This window comes from Peromyscus leucopus, chromosome 16_21 (genome assembly GCF_004664715.2).
Source record: "Peromyscus leucopus breed LL Stock chromosome 16_21, UCI_PerLeu_2.1, whole genome shotgun sequence".
In the NCBI taxonomy this organism is placed as follows: domain Eukaryota; kingdom Metazoa; phylum Chordata; class Mammalia; order Rodentia; family Cricetidae; genus Peromyscus; species Peromyscus leucopus.
In genome coordinates, this window is record NC_051084.1 from 41,566,012 (window position 1) to 41,587,137 (window position 21,126).

The following is a 21,126-nucleotide window of genomic DNA, read 5'->3' on the forward strand; positions in this document are numbered from 1 at the left end:
TGTAGAGGGGCTGTCCAGTGAAGTAGCCACTAGTGGACTCACTTTCTTAGGCACGTAAGCCACAGTTTACATGCTCAGTGGCAGTATGTAACTTGAGGCTGTATATTGGACAGTGCTGGTTGAGAGTTAGCATTTCCCATATTCGTAGAAAGAACTAATAAACTCTAGACTGCACCGCATGTAAGTGCTGTACTGACAGGTGCTGTGTCCTTGTGCAAGAACAGGGAAGTGGCTGTGTTATCCACGTTGCACACTGTGTGCGTGTCTAGAGCAGCTGAGTCCGCTGAGTTGGTTGTACCCTCTATCTGTCAGTGGGGTGCTGGGTGGTGTGGACTTAAAGAATGAGCTTTAAAGGCAGAATGGCTGTTCAAGCAGGGGTTTTTGGCTGGTGACATTGGACAAGTCTTTTTATTTTTCTGAGCCTGTTTTCTGTACAGTAGGAATGAGATCCTGACTTCCTAGGGTTGGAAAGAGAATTATATTAGGTGCAACAAATGATCTTTAAATGTTAAGTATTTACAGAGCCAGGGACATAGAAGTTCACATGTGCTCCCTGGGAGCTTTGAGATATTCCTAGCAATAATAGTGATGCTTTGCTGTCTTTGCTGATGCCTATTTCTTTTTGTTCTTTTTTCCTCATGTGTGCTTCTAATTTTTAAGATATTTTTGTCTCCTTTTCTTTGTCCTTTTTTTCTACCCTTTAATCATTTCTTTCTTTTTGTTCTGATTTAAGAGTTCTAGATAGCACCGGGCGGTGGTGGCGCATACCTTTAATCCCAGCACTCAGGAAGCAGAGGCAGGCGGATCTCTGTGAGTTCGAGGCCAGCCTGGGCTACAAAGAAAGTTCCAGGAAAGGCGCAAAGCTACACAGAGAAACCCTGTCTCCAAAAACTAAAAAAAAAAAAAAAAAAAAAAAAAAGAGTTCTAGATAGTGATGCCCATGAATAACCGTAAGTGGTGTGGTTCCGTAGGCAGTGAGGGTGATGGTTGTCAAAGGTTAGAACCAAACCCTGTAAGGACTCAGAGACGTTACACCTTCCACCAGTAGTTACGGAGAAGCTGTTCAGTACCCGGTCCATGTAGACTAACTGAGCGGTGGAGGTGGGGTCCGGAAGCGTGGCCTCACTGGCCCCTGCCTAGCACTGTCAGCCCATCTGTGAGACCCACAGCTGGCAGACCCCAGGTAACCCCACAGTTCTTCTTCCGCAGCAACAAAGGCGAGAGCGGGAAGCCCGGAGGCAGCAGGAGCGGGAGCAGCGGAGGCGCGAGCAGGAGGAGAAGAGGCGTCTGGAGGAGCTGGAGAGAAGGCGGAAAGAAGAGGAAGAGAGGAGGAGGGCAGAGGAGGAGAAGAGGAGAGTGGAACGGGAGCAGGTGAGTTTACAGAGGATGGTAACCAGGTATCTGGCGCTGGTTAGCCGCCGAGCTGGGGGCCGGGGGCCAGAAGTATTCACATGGGTGTGCACACATGCACACGTTGGAAACATGAATGACTCGACTCCTTATCCTCAAGAAGAATAAAAGCTGATACAGTTTAGAGACCCTTTGAAACGAGCCAGAGTCTTGACGAGTGTGGCATACGACAGGTGTGGGTGTATGTTCACAGGCTTGGCTTACATACCGTGCACTCCAGATAGCTGGGTGATGTTAACTTTTTACACAGGAAATTAAAAACCAACTGTAAGGGAATTTCTAATAAATGTTTGAAATATCTAGTGGCTGAGTAAGTTTGCATATATATTTATAGTAGTAAAGGGGTTTTTTTTGGTATAGTTTAACAAAAAATAGTTTTTTATAATGCTTGTAATTTTATTATTGCTTTCTATAGTTTATTTGTAAATTTCTTAAACTATTATGCAAACAAAAAAATAACTTTTAGTTTTTTTTGGGTTTCCTGTCTTTAAATTGATCATTCTTTGTTTTGAGCTTTGAATAAAGAAGAAAAGTCAATGAATGGGGACCATTTGAATACTACTTGGATTTCAAATTTAAAGTACTTACAGACCATGATTTTAACTCCCAAATGTGATGATCCAGCTACTGTCCTTGACCCTCCTCCTGGACCTTGAGTGTCTGAGCCTTCACAGGTCTGCATATATCCCAGTGTTTACTAGGACCTCCATGCTATAGCTTACAGTGTCACTGTCTGCTTCTTGACTCTAACAGTAGTGTTTATTTGTTTGCGGTGGGGATTAGTAATATTTTTATCATGTTTACACCTGAGGTGTACAAATTTGTGAAAATGCCACCTGTCAAGAAGTCACCTGGGGTGTTACTGTGTTGATTAGGATGGGAGGCTTGAGGGTGTTCCGTCACCTTTAATGTATGGTGCCAGTTGTAGTTTTTCAGATTTTGTGAATGGGGGCTGTGTGAGCTGACTCAAAGTTGAGAGCATGGCTGCTCTTCAATTCTCAGTACCCACAGGGCACCTTACAACTGCCTGTCACTCCAGTTCCAGAGATCTAATGACCTCTTCCTGACCTTCTCCACGAATGCATACACATGCTATACAAACATACATGTAGGCAGAAAACTCATAAATATAAAATATAAAGAAATCTTAAGAACCATTAAAAAATTTGTGACTAGCAAGTACCCTGCATTTTAAGGATTTCTTAAAAATGGTTCTGTTTTACTCTGCTTTTCCTTTTTGATTGCAAAATAATAATTCTCTGTTAAACTTGCTGTAGTTCACATTGCATTCCCACACAGGTGTGTATATGTCGTATTCTCTGTGTTTATCGTATGCCAGGATCTTTGTGGTTTGGATAGCATGTGATTCCCCCACACCAAGTTTTCTTGTGTTTTAAAGGTAGAACATAAATAAGTATAGTAACTTGATCTTTCAAGTTAAGATTTAATTGTTTTGTTCAAAAAATATGATTTGGGATTCAGATTCCCTTTCTCAGACAGCTAAGATCACTTGTCCATCACAAAGGCTTAGCATGATCTTGGTGAGTCAGGTGTAAGTAGGGGAAAGGGACCTGGCTTTGGGGGCTCAGTTGGCTTTGTAAGATGTGGTGCTCTGAGAGTATTTACAGGCCATTGTTTCTCTGTTGTCTGGTATTCTCCTGAGCAGAACTATTGGTTAACTTAAGCATCTATTCAGCCCGTGTCTGGCTTTTTACTTCAGGGCATGTGCTATGAAATAAGGGCTGGTCAGTAGGAGGCACCTATAGAGACAGAACCTAGTCCCATGGAGCAGTGATCCAGGTGCCCTTCCTTTGTTCCCCTTCCAGGACAGGTGGGGAGTTTTGTTTAATGTGGGGTGCTAGTGTTGGTTTTTCTGATGGGAAAGCTTCTTGTTCTAGAGAGTTATTTCATATCTAGCTCATGTTCCATTTCTCAAATGAAAAAAAAAAATAATGGAAGCTTGAATATATGCAGCAGGCCATATGGCTTGTCTTTGACGGAACTGGGTTTAGGGGCTCCTGATCTCTCTGTTCAAATAGGATGTGTATAACTTCAAGTTTGAGTTATGTTCCCACCTCTCACTTACTCTTCCCCAGAACTGGAGCTTGAACTCAGGACTTTAGGCATGTCACGATAGCATCATTCCCTCTGTGTGTTATACTCTGTGTGATTACCTCTTCCCATTGTGATACGGATTGGTCATTTTCTGCCACTGCCATTATCAATCTGCCCGTGCATGTGTGCCTGTGCACAATACACAAACACACACTCATCACCAAGAGCTTGGGCCAGTCTACTTGTAGAGAAATGCCCATAGCCTATGACCCCGGGCCATATCCTTCAGACTATAGTGACTCCAGGGACCTTCAGAATCATTAGCAAAAGCACAAGTTTGGTTTGCTTTGGTTTTTAGGTCTTAAACAGATTTGGATTTTAGTTTTCAAAATTTACTGAAAGCGTGATTCTTTAAAATGATTCCTTTTAAGCAGATATTTACTAATCAGAATCCCTTGACCCTGAACTACAGTTTCTATGGAGTCTGTCTTGCATCTTAAGAGGAAGACATCCTCCTTTAAAACTGTGTGTTGGAATCGTACAGCAGTGTTCAAACAGCGCTGCCATGTATATCCCTGGAATGTGTCAGACTCCCTGCACTCCACTGGCCAGCTTGAAGCCTTTGCAAAGGTCCTCAGCACGAGGTTGTTCTTAGATTAGGCCTTCACTCCTTGGTGAGTTCGCTGTAAGGCTTATTGGCATAGGTCTCGGTGACCCACACGGGTGACGCTGATGCTTTTCTCCTGGGTGTACTGCATAGGTCTCGGTGACCCACACGGGTGACTGATGCTTTCCTCCTGGGTGTACTGACTGCTGGGTCATCTCTGTGTGGCAGGAGTACATCAGGCGGCAGCTGGAGGAGGAGCAGCGGCACCTGGAGATCCTGCAGCAGCAGCTGCTCCAGGAGCAGGCCATGTTACTGGTAACGCCCCGCCTCTGTCCCATCCCCTAGCCACAGGGCCGTGCTCCCTCCCCCGAGTCAGCCAGCTGTGGTGACCCTCAGAGCCTTTGGTTTTGCCGTGAAGCCTGGCTCTAGTGAGGATGTCCTCTGTGGTCATGCTGTCAAGCACAGAGTGACCCGCCTTTGTTTACTTCCCATTAGTAAGTCAGCTGCTCTTGGCTGGTAGATGCCTAGCGAGTGTTAACCAGAACTTGGCATTCAGTGACTGTGAAGATGCTGAGGGTGTCAGGCTCACTGCACATGCTGTAGGATTTTTGCTGAGTGTGTGTGTATATCTACCACTGAATCTGATGTTTAATTGAATTCTTTTACTCTGCAGTGGTGTTACATTTAGCAAATGCTGTGAAATTTTACACAGGTAACACGCTATTTAAAAATCCCAACCATTTGCCTTGCTCTTTATACAAGAGAGGAAAGTGCTATTTAAACAAACCAAAGTCTAGAAGGGACCCAGAGAAGAGGTGAGCTCGCCACGGTCCCCAGATTCAGTGTTGCCCTCTCCCTCTCCAAGGAGTGCCGATGGCGGGAGATGGAGGAGCACCGGCAGGCAGAGAGGCTCCAGAGGCAGTTGCAACAAGAACAAGCCTATCTCCTGTCTCTACAGCACGACCACAGGAGGCCGCACCCGCAGCCGCCGCCGCCGCAGCAGCAGCCGCAGCAGGACAGGAGCAAGCCAAGCTATCATGCTCCGGAGTCCAAGCCACACTACGACCCTGCTGACAGAGCTCGGGAGGTATCTTCTTCTTTCACTTGTTGCTTAAACGTCGGTCCTGAACGGGCTCCGAGATGTCGTTCACGATTGGCCCATGAATGCCAGACTGGACCAGTAAATTTGCCTTTGTTTTCTATGGGGGTGCCTCGTTTCACAAATGTTAGGGGAGGTGGAAGCCAGACTACACGAAGGAGTGCTTGGTACCATCATCCTCTAGCGTGTGAATGAGAGAATGTTGGTCTGGTGTAAGACTCACGTGAGGGTGAAGTGGACGACCTTCAGCCTGATTCCATACTGCATCCGCTGGTGCAGGTGGTCACAGGGCCTCCAACTAGGATGCTGTTCCTAGTGTTCCTCTCTGGACTAGCCGAGGGCCTTAGTTGCTTCCAGGAGTACTGAGCTGTCCTGGCCTGTAGATGGCACCCTTCTTCTACATCCACCTTCACAGGGAGGAGTCAGGGAACAAACTCTTCTTAGGGTTACAGTAATGAGACTGGGCACTGAGTCTATCTTAGAGGCTGCTTTGCTTACTTTTCATTTTCATAGTTTTTAAAAATCCTGTATCAAATCTTAGCCCTGCTTTACGCCCCCCGCAGCTGCCTCTCTCTTTTCTTAAACCTGAAGAAAACAAAATTTCTCATGATGTCCTGCTTTTGGACTTCCTTCTTCATCTCTGCTTCCCCTACTAACATGGAGCTCTGTCTGTCTTCTAATTCTCTGACGCAGGTGGACGATAGATTTAGAAAGACTAACCACAGCTCCCCTGAGGCCCAGTCTAAGCAAACAGGCAGAGGATTGGAGCCACCGGTGCCTTCCCGATCAGAATCTTTTTCCAATGGCAACTCCGAGTCTGTGCACCCTGCCCTGCAGAGACCAGCGGAGCCACAGGTAGCAGCAGCCCTGGCTGTGCTGAAGATGTGCATAGTGGCATGGTGGCTCACCAGGCCGCCCTTAGTTCATTGTCACGTTGGGAGGAGAAGAGGACTGCCGGAGCTGTAGAGTAAAGGAGGAGGAGGAGGAGGAGATGCATTCAGCTGTAGGGAAAGAGTGTTGCGATTTTTGTAAAAAGATTTGTGTCTAACTGATTAGGAATACCACTAGTCAGTAATTTCATTTTCCCCCTCCTTAACTCAGATGTGAAGTCCCTCCTTCCTCTTAAACAAATGCTTTTTCACTAGTTTTTAGAAAGTTGGTTTTATTGTGTAAGCACCTTTGGAGAGATTCAGAAGCTCTTCTCACAAACATTTTAAAGTAAGTGCTTTACCCCTGTGATACTCAGCTCCCTGGAGGACCCTTGGAGACTGAAGATGTCCTGTAATTCCATGCAGAATTATATTTATTTGGCTGAATATGTAGATTTTTCTGGGAAAGTTTTTTTTTTTTTTTAAACCAGATTCACAAACACTTTAAGATTCAAAATAGGTTATGACCAGTGGGTTAAAAATTGATTTCCTAGAGGAGGTCAGGACAAAGGTTATGACCTTTCCTTCAGTCTGTACCATATTCTGCCTTGTCTCAGTGGTCAAAAGAAAAGCTGCCCTCTTGTCTAGACAGGAAAGTAGATGGCAGAGCTTCAGACTGAAAGTCAGCCTCCAGCCCTGATTCCTGCTCTCCCTGAAGACAGTGTTCAGATCCTTCCTTTGTTCTGTACTGCAGGCTGCCTCAGGCAGATCCCAAGCTTCCCTGCATTTGTTACTTCTGTGTGTCCCCAGGGGAAAGTTGGGTTTAAGACAGAAGCAGTGATTGTGCTGTGACAAATGCCTTCACCTGAGAATGTGCTTACAAAAACAAATTCTCCTATTCAACAGTGGGGTGCTATAGCAAGGAGTCAAGGGGAGCAGATCTGAGGCACAGTGTGTGGGGTGGGGCTTCTTGGGGGTGCAGCAGCAGAGAACTCCAGGAATAAAAGATGGAAAGAAAAAGATAGAGAATAGGGTAAGAGAACAGATCCAATTAGAAGAGTTTGGCTACCACTTGCTCCTAAACTTGGAGCTTGTGTCCTGGTGAGATGCATATTAAATGCACAAGAAGCATTTGTCTTGAAAGTTAAACCCAACACAAGGGGCAAACCTATCTATAAGAAGTAGACTAAGTTATGTGGACTCATTTTTAAATTTCATGAGTGATGAATACAGTATTTAGAAATAGTCTCTCTTTTCCTCCTCCTTTGCTGAGAATGCTCTTGACCAGGAAGTGTTCTTAGAGGGAAACTTTCTCACGTGACACCTAACATTGAGTCCCCTGTACTGCTCCTTGGTGACACATTGGTTTGTATGCTTTCCCAGTGAACATTTGAAATACTTTAGTAGTATGAAATTGTACCCGAACTAGGATTACTTGGATCTATCTGTGAGCCACAGAGATTGTGCACTGGGGTTCAGCTACAGGTTGTATCTGCAGAAGTCAAGCAAGGTAGGACTTCCTGTTTTCAGTTTGCACTAAATACACTGATGAGTAAGTATGTGGCTAGAGTTACAAAAATTGTAATGTTGGGCAATTATTCTGCAACAGCAAAACACCATTTATTGAAAATATTTCATAGATTTTTGAGAGAAAGTTTTTAAAAGCAACTGAATAAATTCACTTGGCAAATAGTCACCTTGAGTTCTTAACTGAAAGGCACATTCCAACACTGGTCAGCCTGAGGTGACTTGACATTAGATACATTGCTAAAGAAATTAGTGGGTATAGAAGATTGGGAGGAAATAAGAAAAAATTGTCAGTGTATTTGAAAAGCTGGTTGTTTTAAGTTGTACTGTTACAGCCTTTCTAAATAGGAAGAGCTTTGATTGCTCACGATGTGTCCTGTTGTTTCTTGGTCAGATTCTCAGACTCTGGGTCCTGTGAGGGTGGTGGGGAGGTGTGCGGTGTGGCAGTGCCTCCATCCTGTGGTCTCCTCCTCTGCGCTGACATGGATGGGCGCGTGTGCACTGTCCTCTTGGTCTGCAAATGCTCCTGTTCCTGCCCTCTGCAGCGTGTCTGGGCCCCGGGTCCCCTGAGTGTACACTTGCCCTTTCTCTCAGTTCATCAGAACGTAACTGGTTTGCTGCTCCATGCCTGACTTGTCTGTGCTGCCCTGATTGACATTTCACTTTGCTAGCTCCTGTTCTGGATTGAGTGTTGACCAGGAAAGCTAGTTCTGTGCAGAAAGCATTGAATGTTCTGTGTTTTGTTTTCTTGTAAGGTACAGTGGTCCCACCTGGCATCTCTCAAGAACAATGTTTCCCCTGTCTCGAGATCCCATTCCTTCAGTGACCCTTCTCCTCCCAAATTCGCACACCACCACCTTCGTTCTCAGGACCCATGTCCACCTTCCCGCAGTGAGGCGCTCAGTCAAAGCTCTGACTCTAAGTCGGAGGTGCCTGACCCCACCCCAAAGGCTTGGTCTAGATCAGACAGTGACGAGGTGCCTCCAAGGGTAAGGAGCAGAAAGACAGATGTGTGCTGCCTTTACTTTTTTATTTGAAAACTTACTGTTTACTTTGATTATGGGGATGGTGACTTCACCAGATTTAAAGGGGTAATGAGATTTCAAAGTAACTTTTTATAGTGGGAAAAACATTCCAAATTTAGGCACTTATATTTAGCCAATGGTCAGTTAGTTTTTTATTGTTAACTGGTTTTAAACATAATTTAATAAAACAAAATCTAAGTGAGATGACTGGAGAGATGACTCAGAGGTTAAGAGCACTGACTGCTCTTCCAGGGGTCCTGAGTTCAATTCCCAGCAACCGAATGGTGGCTCACAGCCATCTATAGTGAGATCTGGTGCCCTCTTCTGGTGTGCAGGCATACATGCAGGCAGAACATTTTATACACAATAATAAATAAATCTTAAAAAAAATTTTTAAGAGGAAAAAGTGTAGACAGAATGCTTCTAAAATAAATAGAATGGAAATTTATACAGAAGCTACCCGTTATGGTGTATATCAAGGACATCAGAAAAAAATCTTGTGAGGAAAAAAAATTAACAAAATGATTTTTATTATAAAGTTGAGTATTTTGTAATTAATAGCAAAAATGAAATTAAAAGGCATATTTTAGTGTATTTTTTCCTCCACTTGGAATTTGCTTCCTTTAAAATATTTTCTTGCTTCTTTGCCAGTCTTTGCTTCCTGCTAATCTATTTGTAGACCATTGATTTCCTTGAGCTTATTTCTTGATTCTGACATTACTCAGCCAAGTGCTATTGTATGTTCCCTGCCACCAGCTTCAGTCCCCACATCACTTCAGTGTCACAGGATGTAGAGAGTGTCCAGGCTCTCGATCGGGACAGGACCGGGGCGGGGCGGGGCGAGGGAGGGGCTCAGTGCTAGGTGTGCAGCGGAAGGAGGACTGTGTTAGAATGCATTTTGAGGAGGAGAGCTTGTTTGTTCAGCGTATGTCTTCAGTTTTAACTGCTGTCTTCTCCTACCTGAAGGTTCCTGTGAGGACAACATCTCGTTCCCCTGTCTTATCCCGTCGGGATTCCCCACTGCAGGGCAGTGGACAGCAAAATAGCCAAGCAGGACAAAGAAACTCTACCAGGTAAAGGGAGAATGACAGGAACTGAAGTGCTCTGCACATGTAGTCTCTTGGAGTCAGCTGTGATCAGTTTTTATAAATGTGCTCTTCCCAATGCTGAAGTTCTGGACAAAAGACATGATCTGTTTCTTGCACAGGCACATATACATACACACACACAAACACACACACAAACACACACACACACACACACACACACACACACCCCTACCTCATTAGTATGAACAAATTGATCTATAGTAAAAAGATTTGAATCTTGGTATGTATTTAGTTGAAATGAAAACAACTTTTCTCTGTAAAATACAGCATGGAGGACTTGGGAACAGGTTCTGAGAAACTTGTAATTGAGGGAATTTTCAGTCTACAAGAAACCGTGAAGGCGTGAACTGGTGTGAAAATGGCGGCAAAGTCAGTGTGACAGCAGTCTGCAGTAGGCTAGTAAGCTAGTCAGCTAGCATCACTGCTGGGGTTGGCGGCTCTGCGTGACACCGTAGTTGTTAGCCATGCAAGGCTGAGTTGGAATTTAACTGAATCAAAGCGAAGTAAAAGTCGCGCTTCACTTCCTCGGGAGGGTACCAGGCATGTTTCAAGTGCTGGCGTCACCTGTAGTGCCGATCACATGTGGGGCTGATGACAGCTCTGATATGGTCAGATGTGGAGTGGGTTCCATGTTCAGCTTCCTGGAAATTTCTATTTGCCAGCCTTGCCCTGGAGATGACCACTGTTAAGTGTTTGGCAGTTTGGTCAGCATTGAACCTGTCCTGTTGGCCACCGTGGTATAGTTACAAGTGGCTAGATGGATGGTAGTTCAAAATCTGCAGACAGCCCTTTAATGCTGATGACTAGAGAGCCTGCCATTCTCCTGTGACAGTGTCCAGGACACGACGTCTCCCCGGCAGATGTGTGCTGTGGGTCTGACCATAGCAGGAAAGCCTCCCCAGTTTTGCCTCCAACACACATCTCAGACAAAAGAATGGACCGTGGACATTCAGAGTGTGAGAGCTGTAATAGGTGAATGAGGGCAAGCTAGGTACAGAAAAGTTTCTGGGTAATTATCTAAGCGAAGTTTATGTCCAGTCAAGAATTGGGTCTCCGATTAGGGCTGCAATGGTTGTAGCTCTAGACTGTGTGTATGTAGCTCACGCCTCACACACACTAAGGATTTCACGTGCTTCAGTAACACTGTGTGTTAAATGCTGTTTATAGGTTTTTCTCTCCTCCCCACGTGTCCCACTTCATGTACACATTTACGCCATAGTGTGCTGGAATGACACTGTTCTCTCCTCTTTTCTAACAGCAGTATTGAGCCCCGTCTCCTGTGGGAGAGAGTGGAGAAGCTGGTCCCCAGGCCAGGCAGTGGCAGCTCCTCGGGGTCCAGCAACTCAGGATCCCAGCCTGGCTCCCATCCTGGGTCTCAGAGCGGCTCTGGTGAACGCTTCAGAGTGAGATGTAGGCTATCTCTCCTACCCTTTCTCTGGGAACAACTATGGCTGTAATTAGTGATCAGAAGACCTCCATGCATAAAAAGAGACCTGGGTTTGCATGTAGCTGCGTTTCACAATGATTCTTTGGCATAGATTGCTAAGGATGTAGGTAATCATAAGCAGTCACTGTAATTTTGCTCAGCTGTGTTTTCAAAGCTCCACACACACCTAGCACCATAAGCACTGTAGAGTTGAGTGTAATTAAGTAACTTGCCTAAAGTAAATTAGCTAAATGCCTAAGCTAGGATTTGAACACATTTCTTCCAGTTTGAATTCTGGGGCCTATGCTATCCTCAGTACGTATTATTGATGACAGTAGTTAAAAACTCCCTTTACTGTGTTCTTCATAGTACTTGGGAGCATCCGTGAAACAGATGCAGGATTTTAAGTAAGACATCAGAAAGTCTGCCCGAGTGTCCCTAGGTCTTGTTTTTGCATGAAGTTCAGACTCCATGGAGACCTTGCTATGAATGGGATTGGCAGAAGTCAGCAGGGAGAAATGGGAAGCTTGGTGGACAGAAGTGGGGCCGGGACAGTTTACGATATGTGTCTATCTCTATTTCTGCTCTTTTGTCTCTTAACAGCATCATCCAAGTCTGAAGGCTCTCCATCTCAGCGCCTTGAAAATGTAGCCAAAAAACCTGAAGATAAAAAAGAAGTATTTCGACCTCTCAAGCCTGCTGTAAGGACTGTGTAAAATCAATCAGTTCTGTCTCACGCTTGAGTCAATCAATCCTTTGTAATAAGAATATGGCCAAGGGCTAGGGTATGGGGTTGCACTTAGGAGGTTCTAAGTTCAATCTGTAGGGGAAAAAAAGGAAGGAAAAAAAGGGATTGAGAAGCCTGCAGTGGTTTAATTTTTGTGTGGCCCTTTTCTGGTGTGAGGAAGCAGAAGGAATGTCCCGTAGCAGGATACATTTGGGGGTCCTCCCTTTAGGCATCTCACTTCTGAAGTACCTAGTGAAGCAGATTTTTTTCAACTTCAGCCTTATACTTTGTGTCCAGTCCTCTTTACAGAGAAGTACAGAACAAAATGGAGTTTTATTTGAGAGGTCCTTTTAAAGGAAGCAGGTACTTTATAGTAATACTAAGTAAAAGCTAGGAGCCCCTCTACACAGACAGACATACAGACAGACAGACAGACAGACACACACACACACACACACGAGTCATCACTACTGGGCATTAACCTTATTCTCCATGAGTTTGGCATTTACAGCACTGGCTTTCAAAATGAGCTGTCGTAAATCAGCTTTCCAAATCCTCTTGTTGCTTGAGTGCTGCCTTTGGCCTCTGGAATGACGGCAGTGACTGCCCCTCCTACTCCCTTCCCTTCATTAGTTATGTGACTGGAGGGTGGGGGTGGGCTTGTGGATTGAAGCCTATTGAAGTTTTAGTCTCCTGCTTGAACTGATTTCTGGACTTCTTCCCCTCCCTCTTTTTCTGCTGTCTGCTCCCTTTTTCTCTGCATCCCTCATCAACGATGGCCTCCCTCGCTGCCTCCGTGAATTGCCGTGTCCTGAAGGGCGAAGTGGTAAGCCCTAACTCTGGCAAGTCTAGCTTCAGCAGCACTCTCTCTGCCTCTTAACTTGGCTTGAATTTGAACTCTGCTCTCAACTTGCCTTACTGTTTTCTAGACTTTACAAACTAAACGATAAGCAGCTGTTTTAGGAGATAAACCATGCTCCAGATATTTATTGTTAGCAGACTTACCTCTTTGAAACACCAGTTTTAGAACTGCTGCATGCTGCAGATAATTAACAGGATGTAGTGGGCTCAGACTTGGTACCCGATATTTCAGAGGCTCAAATTCAAAGAGAAAAAACATACTCTTAACTGCATAAAAGAAGAAAACTAAGTTAGAACTGCTCTTTAAACAGAAAGGAAAAGCAACTGTATAGTGGTTTTTAAAATACCATGGCTTTTAAATAAAATTCCCAAGTAGAAAAGTGAATTTGGATTCAGAATGTATTGAGAGGACTAAGTAATCATCATTCTGGGAAATTAGATTTAGCAAATTGATAAGAATCTTAAAATGTCTCAGCACAGTAAGGAGAAAGGAAGCCAGGTTTTAGTAGGTTTTCCTGTGATGTTCACGCTCATATTACAGGGAATGTGGCTGACTCTAGAAGGAAGGCCAGTGGCAAACTACCTAGCCTATTGCCATGGCATGTGGCAGATCAGACACCCCACCCCACCACACACACACACACACACACATACACACACACACACACACAAACAAACCTGCCGCCAATGCCCCAACTCGGGATGGTGGCAGTCCCTGGAGGGAAGTGAGGGATGACTGTATACTAGAGGTACTCCATTGTCGTAACAGGCTCGGGATTCTTAATGAAATGTGGAGGAAGAAAACCCAGATATGTTAACTCAGATCTGTGTAATTAGAGGCTGGTGTTCTGAATAGTCCCCCTAAAAGAAATGCTGTTCTCTAGTCCTGTCACGTCTGCACAGCAAAGCCTCGGCCCTGCCTCCAGACTTAACAGACATAAAATTTTACTTTCTATTTGAAAATAGAATGCTGTCAGCTTATCATAAGCAGATCGTTGTATTCTGATTGCCTGTGACATCTGCCTTTTTCTATCAAAAACTATACAAACTCCTTCATGTGAAAACCAAATCTCCACGAAGCCCTCTCTGATCTGACCCCGACCCTGGTTACTTACTGGCGGGTAGCCTGAAGAGCTCATCGCCTGTGTCCTCCCTGCCTCCTCCTCCCTTGGCTAACACTCTTTTCCATCCTTGGTCTTAGGACTTGACTGCATTGGCCAAAGAGCTTCGAGCAGTGGAGGATGTACGGCCACCTCACAAAGTGACAGACTACTCCTCCTCCAGTGAAGAGTCTGGGACCACGGATGAGGAGGAGGAGGACGTGGAGCAGGAGGGAGCGGATGATTCCACCTCGGGACCAGAGGACACCAGAGCAGCGTCAGTGCTTGCTGTTTTAGCAGATGAGCGTCTTCCCTCTGAGCGGCTTTCTGCTGCAGCCTTTGACCCTAACGCTGTTGCCCAAGTCCCATCTACTTAATCATGAACTCAGTAGAATATAGCGCGCACGTGTGCGTGCACACACACGCACGTCAGTGCCTCCTCACAATATCATAATGTGTTTTGTGTTTTTAAATTTAAGGGTGCAATAAAAGGGAAGTTTTAGTGTAATTAGAAAGAAGTGTTCATTCTAATGTTCTGCTTAAGAGCAAAGTAAACTGCAGAGAGCTCTCTGTCAAAGGGATGAAGCCAAATCCTTGCTATCCTAGAGGAAACGCATGCCTGCTGCCTCCCTTCACCCCACAGCTTTGAGATGGTAACGAGGTTCAGCTTGATCGCCTTGACATGCGTGGGTTTTGTCTCCGCAGGTCATCTCTGAATCTGAGCAATGGGGAAACAGAATCTGTGAAGACTATGATTGTTCACGATGATGTCGAAAGTGAGCCAGCCATGACCCCATCCAAGGAGGGCACCCTGATTGTCCGCCAGGTACCCGTGTCTCTTCTTTCTGTTGTCAGAGGCTGAGCTTCTCCTGTAGTCATTAACCCACTTGCTCATTCACTCACTCATGCTATTTCTACATCATCATCTGTTTTCATGTTAACACAACTCTGAGGGTAGGGCGTCCTGGGCTAGGGAGGTAGGAGTGTGCTGCATGCCACGAAGGTAGCCAGTAGTCTCCACCGCACATTGCTGCTCCCCTGCATGCCTGTGGCAGCCTTCATCCAAGCCCCATGCTGAGTCTCACGGTCTGTGTTGGAGTGGTAGAAAAGCCACAGGGAGTCCTACGGAGGCTCACAGAGTGAAGGTGCAGACCTGGAGCCTGGAAGAGGCCCTAAGTGTCTGCGGCCTTGCAGCAGGAGCGGGGCACAAGGATGAGCAGGTCTCCTGTGGTCCAAGACCGTTATCTCTATTGGTGACGCAAGATGTGGTCTCCTTGGACCAGGATGTGTTTCTAACTGTGTGTTCCTTCTTAACGTAGACTTCAGCCAAGTGATAGGCTCCTCATTGAAGTAGGACAGGCAGTCTCTCGGCTATGGGATTTTGCCCTGAGTGTTTCATGCCACAGCAGTGTATTTGGATGGAAGGTAGGAAGAACATGAGAAAACCAGGATTCAGAGAAACCACAGGGTACTCTTGAGAGGCAGTTTAGACAGATTTACAATGAGAACAAGGGGGTAGTCTTCCATGCTGTCGCTGCAAACGAACCAGGTGAAACCCTTGCTACCTGCATTTGGTTGCATTGGGTACTTTGAATTCACTCGGCTCCAACTGGGCATTTGGCAAGGAAGCTTGAGCAATTCCGGCTGATGCCCTTGGATTTTCCTCGGTAATCTGACCGTGTGAAGAGTCACACAGCATCTCGAACCAGAGCAGCTATCAATCAGTAGGGGTGTCGTCAGCCATGTCAGCAGTGCTTGAGCGAGACCAGTGTGCCTGTTTTTTCTGCAGAGTGCAGTTGACCAAAAGCGTGCCAGCCATCATGAGAGCAATGGCTTTGCGGGGCGCGTTCACCTCTTGCCAGATCTCTTACAGCAAAGCCATTCCTCCTCCACCTCCTCCACCTCCTCCTCCCCATCCTCCAGCCAGCCGACACCCACCATGTCCCCACAGACACCCCAGGACAAGCTCACTGCTCACGAGGTATGTCTCGCCCCACAGCTGGCCGCTTTCCTGGGGTTAGACCAGCACTGCCTAGGAGCTAGTTGGCAAAGAAGCCCTTCCCAGAGACCCCTCCCTCTTCCCCCACCCCCTGCTTTTCTGTCAAAATCTGCCCTCCTCCTCCTCCTCCTCCTCCTCCTCAGTCCCCAGTAACATGTGCAGGTCTGCATACAGATCCCTAACCCTAGATGGATTGATTCCCCCCCCCACCCCAAACTTGCCAGTTCACTCTTTCCTTTTTCTAGATAAGTATAGTTGCATGGCTTGCTTTATTCTGTGCGTTTTGTTTTTGTTTTTGTTTTTGTTTTTTTTTCAAGTAAATAAAATGATTGCTGTGTTCTCGGCTCCATTACGTATTTAGCATGAAATCCTTGTAGTCATCTGTGGAGTTTGCCTCTTCATTCTTTTTATCCAGTTTATAAAATACAGGAAACCGTGACTAGGTAAACTTGACCTTACCTGCACAAACTTCTTGTCTTGTGTGAGAATCTCCTTCCAATAGGCCTCGGTTGTGTTTTTGGTTCCTGGTTTCATTTGTTTATTTTGGGAGGGGTTGGTTGTTGGTTGATGACTGGTTTTCACCAACCCTTATAAAGGGATCTTTCCCCTTGACATCCCCATGTACTCAGGGTTGAGAAGTCATGCGCTCTAGGGGGATAATCTAGAAAATGATGATGCTAAGCAAGGACAAAGGTCTGAGCTTTCCTTTAATTTAAAATTCTGTATAGGAAGTCCTGTGTGTTCATGGCATAGCTGTGCTGCTCAGTCTGGGTCCTAGGTGGGTGAGCCTTTGTTCTTTAAATGGGTCATGCCCAAGTGCAGTGACAGAGCCCACCTTGAACACCTGCTTAATTAAACAGGTGATTTGGTTTCACAGGTTTGGGGACTTACCGAGTCCATTTGTTTAATAGTTGAGAGAGGTCTAAATGGACATTAAATTTCAGCCAGTCTTGTCAAGTAAACACTTGACTGATGGCTGGGAAGCAGCAATACTTTGGTTCCCTCATTAGAAAATACAGGAAAAGTCTCCTTCTGAGGACAGCATCAGACAGCTGCTTTCTGAGCAAATTTGGCCATCAGTAGGCCCGGCCACTGGTTGATGGGGCAGGGAGAGAAGCCTGTGAGATGGCAACCTTGTCAGGTGGGGATCTTAGGGTGGTATGGGCTGTAGGACATGGTGACTTGCAGGCACCCCACAGAGGAAGCAAGTAGAGAAAAGGCGCTTGATCGGATGGAATCTGTCCCAGAGATCTGTGCTTGCACTCCTTGTCTGGATCTCACACACGCTCCATCTTACTGTAACCCTAAACTCACTAAACTGGCAAGTTTTTCTCTTTGGTTTTAATCATCATTGCATTTCCACTTAACAACTTGTTTCACTTCCTTTGTGAGCCTTTTGTTCTTTGTTTGGTTTTTTTTTTTTTTTTCTTTTAAGTTACATAATTAACACCAGTGCTCCTAAAAGATCAGAAGGTCATGCCTATTGTCATTTGTGTGTTTACTAATGAGCCCCTGTTGTGTGGTATGGGCTTAATGGTGATGCACCTTTTAGCAACATTAGCCAGACCTTCTGGAAGAACATTCTGGAAGAGGCTCAATTTAAAATAAACAACAAAAGAAGCATTTATCAATAGTCTGTGCCAGTAGATAGTAGGTTACACTGACCATCTACCATAGTAGATAGCAGATCATACCAATATTTTCTATCACTGTAGAAAGTAGGCCATACCAGTAGTCTATCACAGTAGATAAGAGATCACACCAGTAGTCTGTCACAGTGTATAGGATCATACCAGTAGTCTATCACAGTACATAGGAGATCACACCAGTAGTCTATCACAGTGTATAGATCACACCAGTAGTCTATCACAGTACATAGGAGATCCCCCAATAGTCTATCACAGTGTATAGGAGATCACACCAGTAGTCTGTCACAGTACATTAGGTGATCACACCAACAATCCATTACAGTAGATAGCAGATCACACCAATAGTCTGTCGCAGTAGATAATAGAACACTTGTAGTCTGCCATAGTAGATTGTAGATCATACATAGTCTGTCGCATTAGATAGTAGCTCACACCAGTAGCCTGTCACAGTAGATAGTAGATTACATCTTTATTTTTTGGTGTGAGAAATAAATTCAGAAAGTACTGAATTGATGTTAAGACACTTCAGATGCAGTTTAAGAATTTCCATTAATTTTTTTAAAGCTGACCATGAAGTTGCTCTTTTGTTGTTAGCTTGCAGCATCACTGCCCTAGATGTGCATCTCAAGGAAGAGATATGGCAGTTGAGATGCCTGCTGGGCCTTCTGGGGAGCAATGCAGGAAGGAGGGCTTGGACTGGGAAGTGGTGCTGTGTATATAAGTGGACTGAAATGGTCTTTAATGTTCACATTTGAAATGTCTCTTATATTAATGAAATTGAAATTTACATTGCAGACTCAATCCGCTAGTAGCACACTCCAGAAACACAAATCTTCCTCCTCCTTTACACCTTTTATAGACCCCAGGTTACTACAGATTTCTCCATCTAGTGGAACAACAGTTACTTCTGTGGGTAAGTACAGCAGCAACAAAGAAAGCAGCTGACAGACAAGATCTGGTCCCTTGTGTAGCTTCCCAAGTGGCTTAGGCATAGCATGGTTACTCATGGCACAGACCTCCACTAAGAAGTCCATTCCACTCCGATTGCCTGTTCAGCAATGAGCCTCGTAGTTCATTCCTTTTCCATGTACTTTTTACAGAATGCCTTTCATTGAGAAAGTGTCACTTACAGCATATGGATATTTATCTGGGGTGTACTGAGGGAGTAAGGCTGTCGTGTATGTGTACAGAAGATAAGATTTCAAATGTACTATGTTTCAGTGGGATTTTCCTGTGATGGAATGAGACCAGAAGCCATAAGGCAAGATCCTACTCGGAAAGGCTCAGTGGTCAATGTGAACCCCACAAACACTAGACCACAGAGCGATACCCCCGAGATTCGTAAATACAAGAAGAGGTTTAACTCGGAGATCCTGTGTGCTGCCTTATGGGGTAGGTATCTCACTGCTGTCTAATTACAGAGTTTTATTCTAAAGAACAGATTTGTCATTCAGAGAATCATTGTTTGAATAGTGCAGGGTGGTTTTCTTTTTCTTTTTCTTTTTGAAGGACTTATGATTTCCGTGATTCATGTCCCATGCCTTAAGTTTAGCAGAGTGTGTAGTGGGTCAGGGTGCATGTGCGTGACTGCAGTCCTTTCAGCAGTAAGATGTTGGAAAGAATGACCTGTCTCCACCTCCCCTTGTGAAGATGAGCAATGAGAATGAAACAGGAGTTGGTTCTTAGCCTGGGAAGCGTGAAGTTGAAATGCTTGTGCTCACCTTTTTGTCTGGGACTGTGACCAGTTTCCAAATGAGACTCTTAGGAGCATTCTGCAGAGGGACTGTCTGCCTGGCTTGTCTTACATGTGTGTCCATAGCACATACTTCTCTACAGTCCTGCTCCCTGAAATCACAGCCACCACGTCACCTGTAGCAGTAAATCAGCTTTCTTCTCCCCCATCCCAGCCTTCCATGCTCCTGTCTGTTGTTTTTGGGAGAAATAAGTGAGGTTGATACAAGGGCTCAGCTTTTACCGTTAGAACCTTACAGCATTTCAGCCCCTGTTCCCACCACTCGCTCTGCCCTTCTCTCTCGCCTGGCTCTGAAGCTCCTGCTCCGCCCTCTACCAAGGTCTTTTGAAGAGCTCTCCACACTCATGGCAGACACACCTGCTTTCTTGGGGTCAGGATCTGCCACCTCATGACTGTTTTAAAGCTCATATGGTCACACAATAAGGACTTTATTATCTGTCTAGATGGGTGGTTTTCAACCTGTGGGTCACGAGCCCTTTATAGGTCCAATGACTGCTTCACAGAGGTCACTTAAGACCATCAGAAATCACATCTTTTACATAACGGTTCACAACAGTAGCAAAACTACAGTTAGGAAGTAGCAACCAAAATAATCTTATGGTTGGGGGTCACCACAGCATGAGGAACTGTATTAAAGGGTGGAAGCATTAGGAAGGTTGAGAACCACTGCTCTAGATGAAATACAACTATCCATTTAAGGGATTCTGGATACCATACAACAGGAACTTGGCACAGAAGTATGCCTAGCACACTACTGTTGCTCAGTAGATGTCAGTAGCTGTTATTTCAGGAGGCAGGCTGTCATTCATTTATCCACACTGAAGGATTTTAATGTAGTTTATACATTACAACATATTTGATATAGGGATTGTGGTAAACATGTCAGTTATGTTGAAATTGGTAATAAATGCTTTGCAGATGCCATCATTTTATCCAGAAAAGTCAGGCCTGGCCACACCTTCATGTTACAGTCCATCCCTCTAATGTCCCAGCGAGTCCTGGGCCCCATTCTTCATACTTGGTCTAGTCTGTTGGTCATCTAAAAAGACTGTGGCCTTAGTTTCTTCCTTGTGATCACATGCCTGACAAGAAGCAGTATCAAGAAAGGGTCGTTTGGTGCGCAGGCCGTGCCCTGCCGTGCCAAGCCGTGCCTTGTGTTAGTCTGTTTGCATGGGTAGTGTTCCTGTGGATAGTCCCTTTAATGTAAGAATCAAGTAAACTTACAGCATATGTCCTTACAGATTCACAAACTTCCAGCAAAACTCTTTTAGAAACAAAGTCTTGAGTAGTTACACAAATCTGATGATGAATTAATCCTGGGGGGAAATTCCCAAATTCTAGAGACTTTCTTACAATTTTCTCAAGCTGTTTTATAGACTGCTACCCTTTAACAAACTGTCTTGACCTCCCCACGCCCCATTTCATCTATGTAGGATTATTGACCTATCAGCTACTTTGTAAGAGCACCAATACTTTGCTGTTTGTCTTGGTGAGTTTACCCCAGCTTAGAAAATTGGTGTGAGTGAATGTGTTTAGTTCCCTGGGAGCATAAGTCAATGCTCCATGTTTGAAGATGCTTTCAAAGGTGAAGGGTTTAGACCAGAGAAGCACAACATTTGGGTAAAGATGTGAATTTAGAAGGAGGGTCCACTACCTCTAGAAATAAAGAGAGTATTGAATATTAACTGAGGCTTTTAGTGGAAGAAGCCTGCTGGCTGGAGAAGTATGGGGTCCCGAGTGCAGACCAGAGATTTTGACACTGCATCTTGGGAGGTGTAGATTGGAAAGGCACAGCATGACTCTGTGTTGGAAGAAAATGAACACTTGTGAGAAAGTGGAGGTTATCTGGACAGTGAATTAAGGCTTGTGTCTGTCAGCTGTAAACTGGTCAGAAAGCATGGTAGATCAGA

The 21,126-nt window shown here is 45.0% G+C and overlaps 1 protein-coding gene across 50 annotated transcripts in view; it reads left to right on the forward strand.

Annotated features, from left to right (window-relative positions):
• Positions 1-21,126, forward strand: part of Map4k4 (mitogen-activated protein kinase kinase kinase kinase 4) — a 150,466-nt gene that overhangs the window by 118,695 nt on the left and 10,645 nt on the right. For 2 of the 50 annotated variants that reach the window (XM_037200203.1, XM_037200206.1), the window contains exons 13-26: positions 1,210-1,371; positions 4,301-4,387; positions 4,938-5,159; positions 5,865-6,026; positions 8,323-8,556; positions 9,559-9,665; positions 10,960-11,111; positions 11,731-11,828; positions 12,672-12,680; positions 13,917-14,092; positions 14,521-14,641; positions 15,605-15,796; positions 18,259-18,376; positions 18,685-18,855. In XM_037200203.1, coding sequence (XP_037056098.1) covers positions 1,210-1,371; positions 4,301-4,387; positions 4,938-5,159; positions 5,865-6,026; positions 8,323-8,556; positions 9,559-9,665; positions 10,960-11,111; positions 11,731-11,828; positions 12,672-12,680; positions 13,917-14,092; positions 14,521-14,641; positions 15,605-15,796; positions 18,259-18,376; positions 18,685-18,855 — 2,011 coding nt within the window. The remainder of the gene's footprint in view (positions 1-1,209; positions 1,372-4,300; positions 4,388-4,937; positions 5,160-5,864; positions 6,027-8,322; positions 8,557-9,558; positions 9,666-10,959; positions 11,112-11,730; positions 11,829-12,671; positions 12,681-13,916; positions 14,093-14,520; positions 14,642-15,604; positions 15,797-18,258; positions 18,377-18,684; positions 18,856-21,126) is intronic. The other 48 variants (XM_037200215.1, XM_037200217.1, XM_028865766.2 and 45 more) reach the window with 41 other exon arrangements.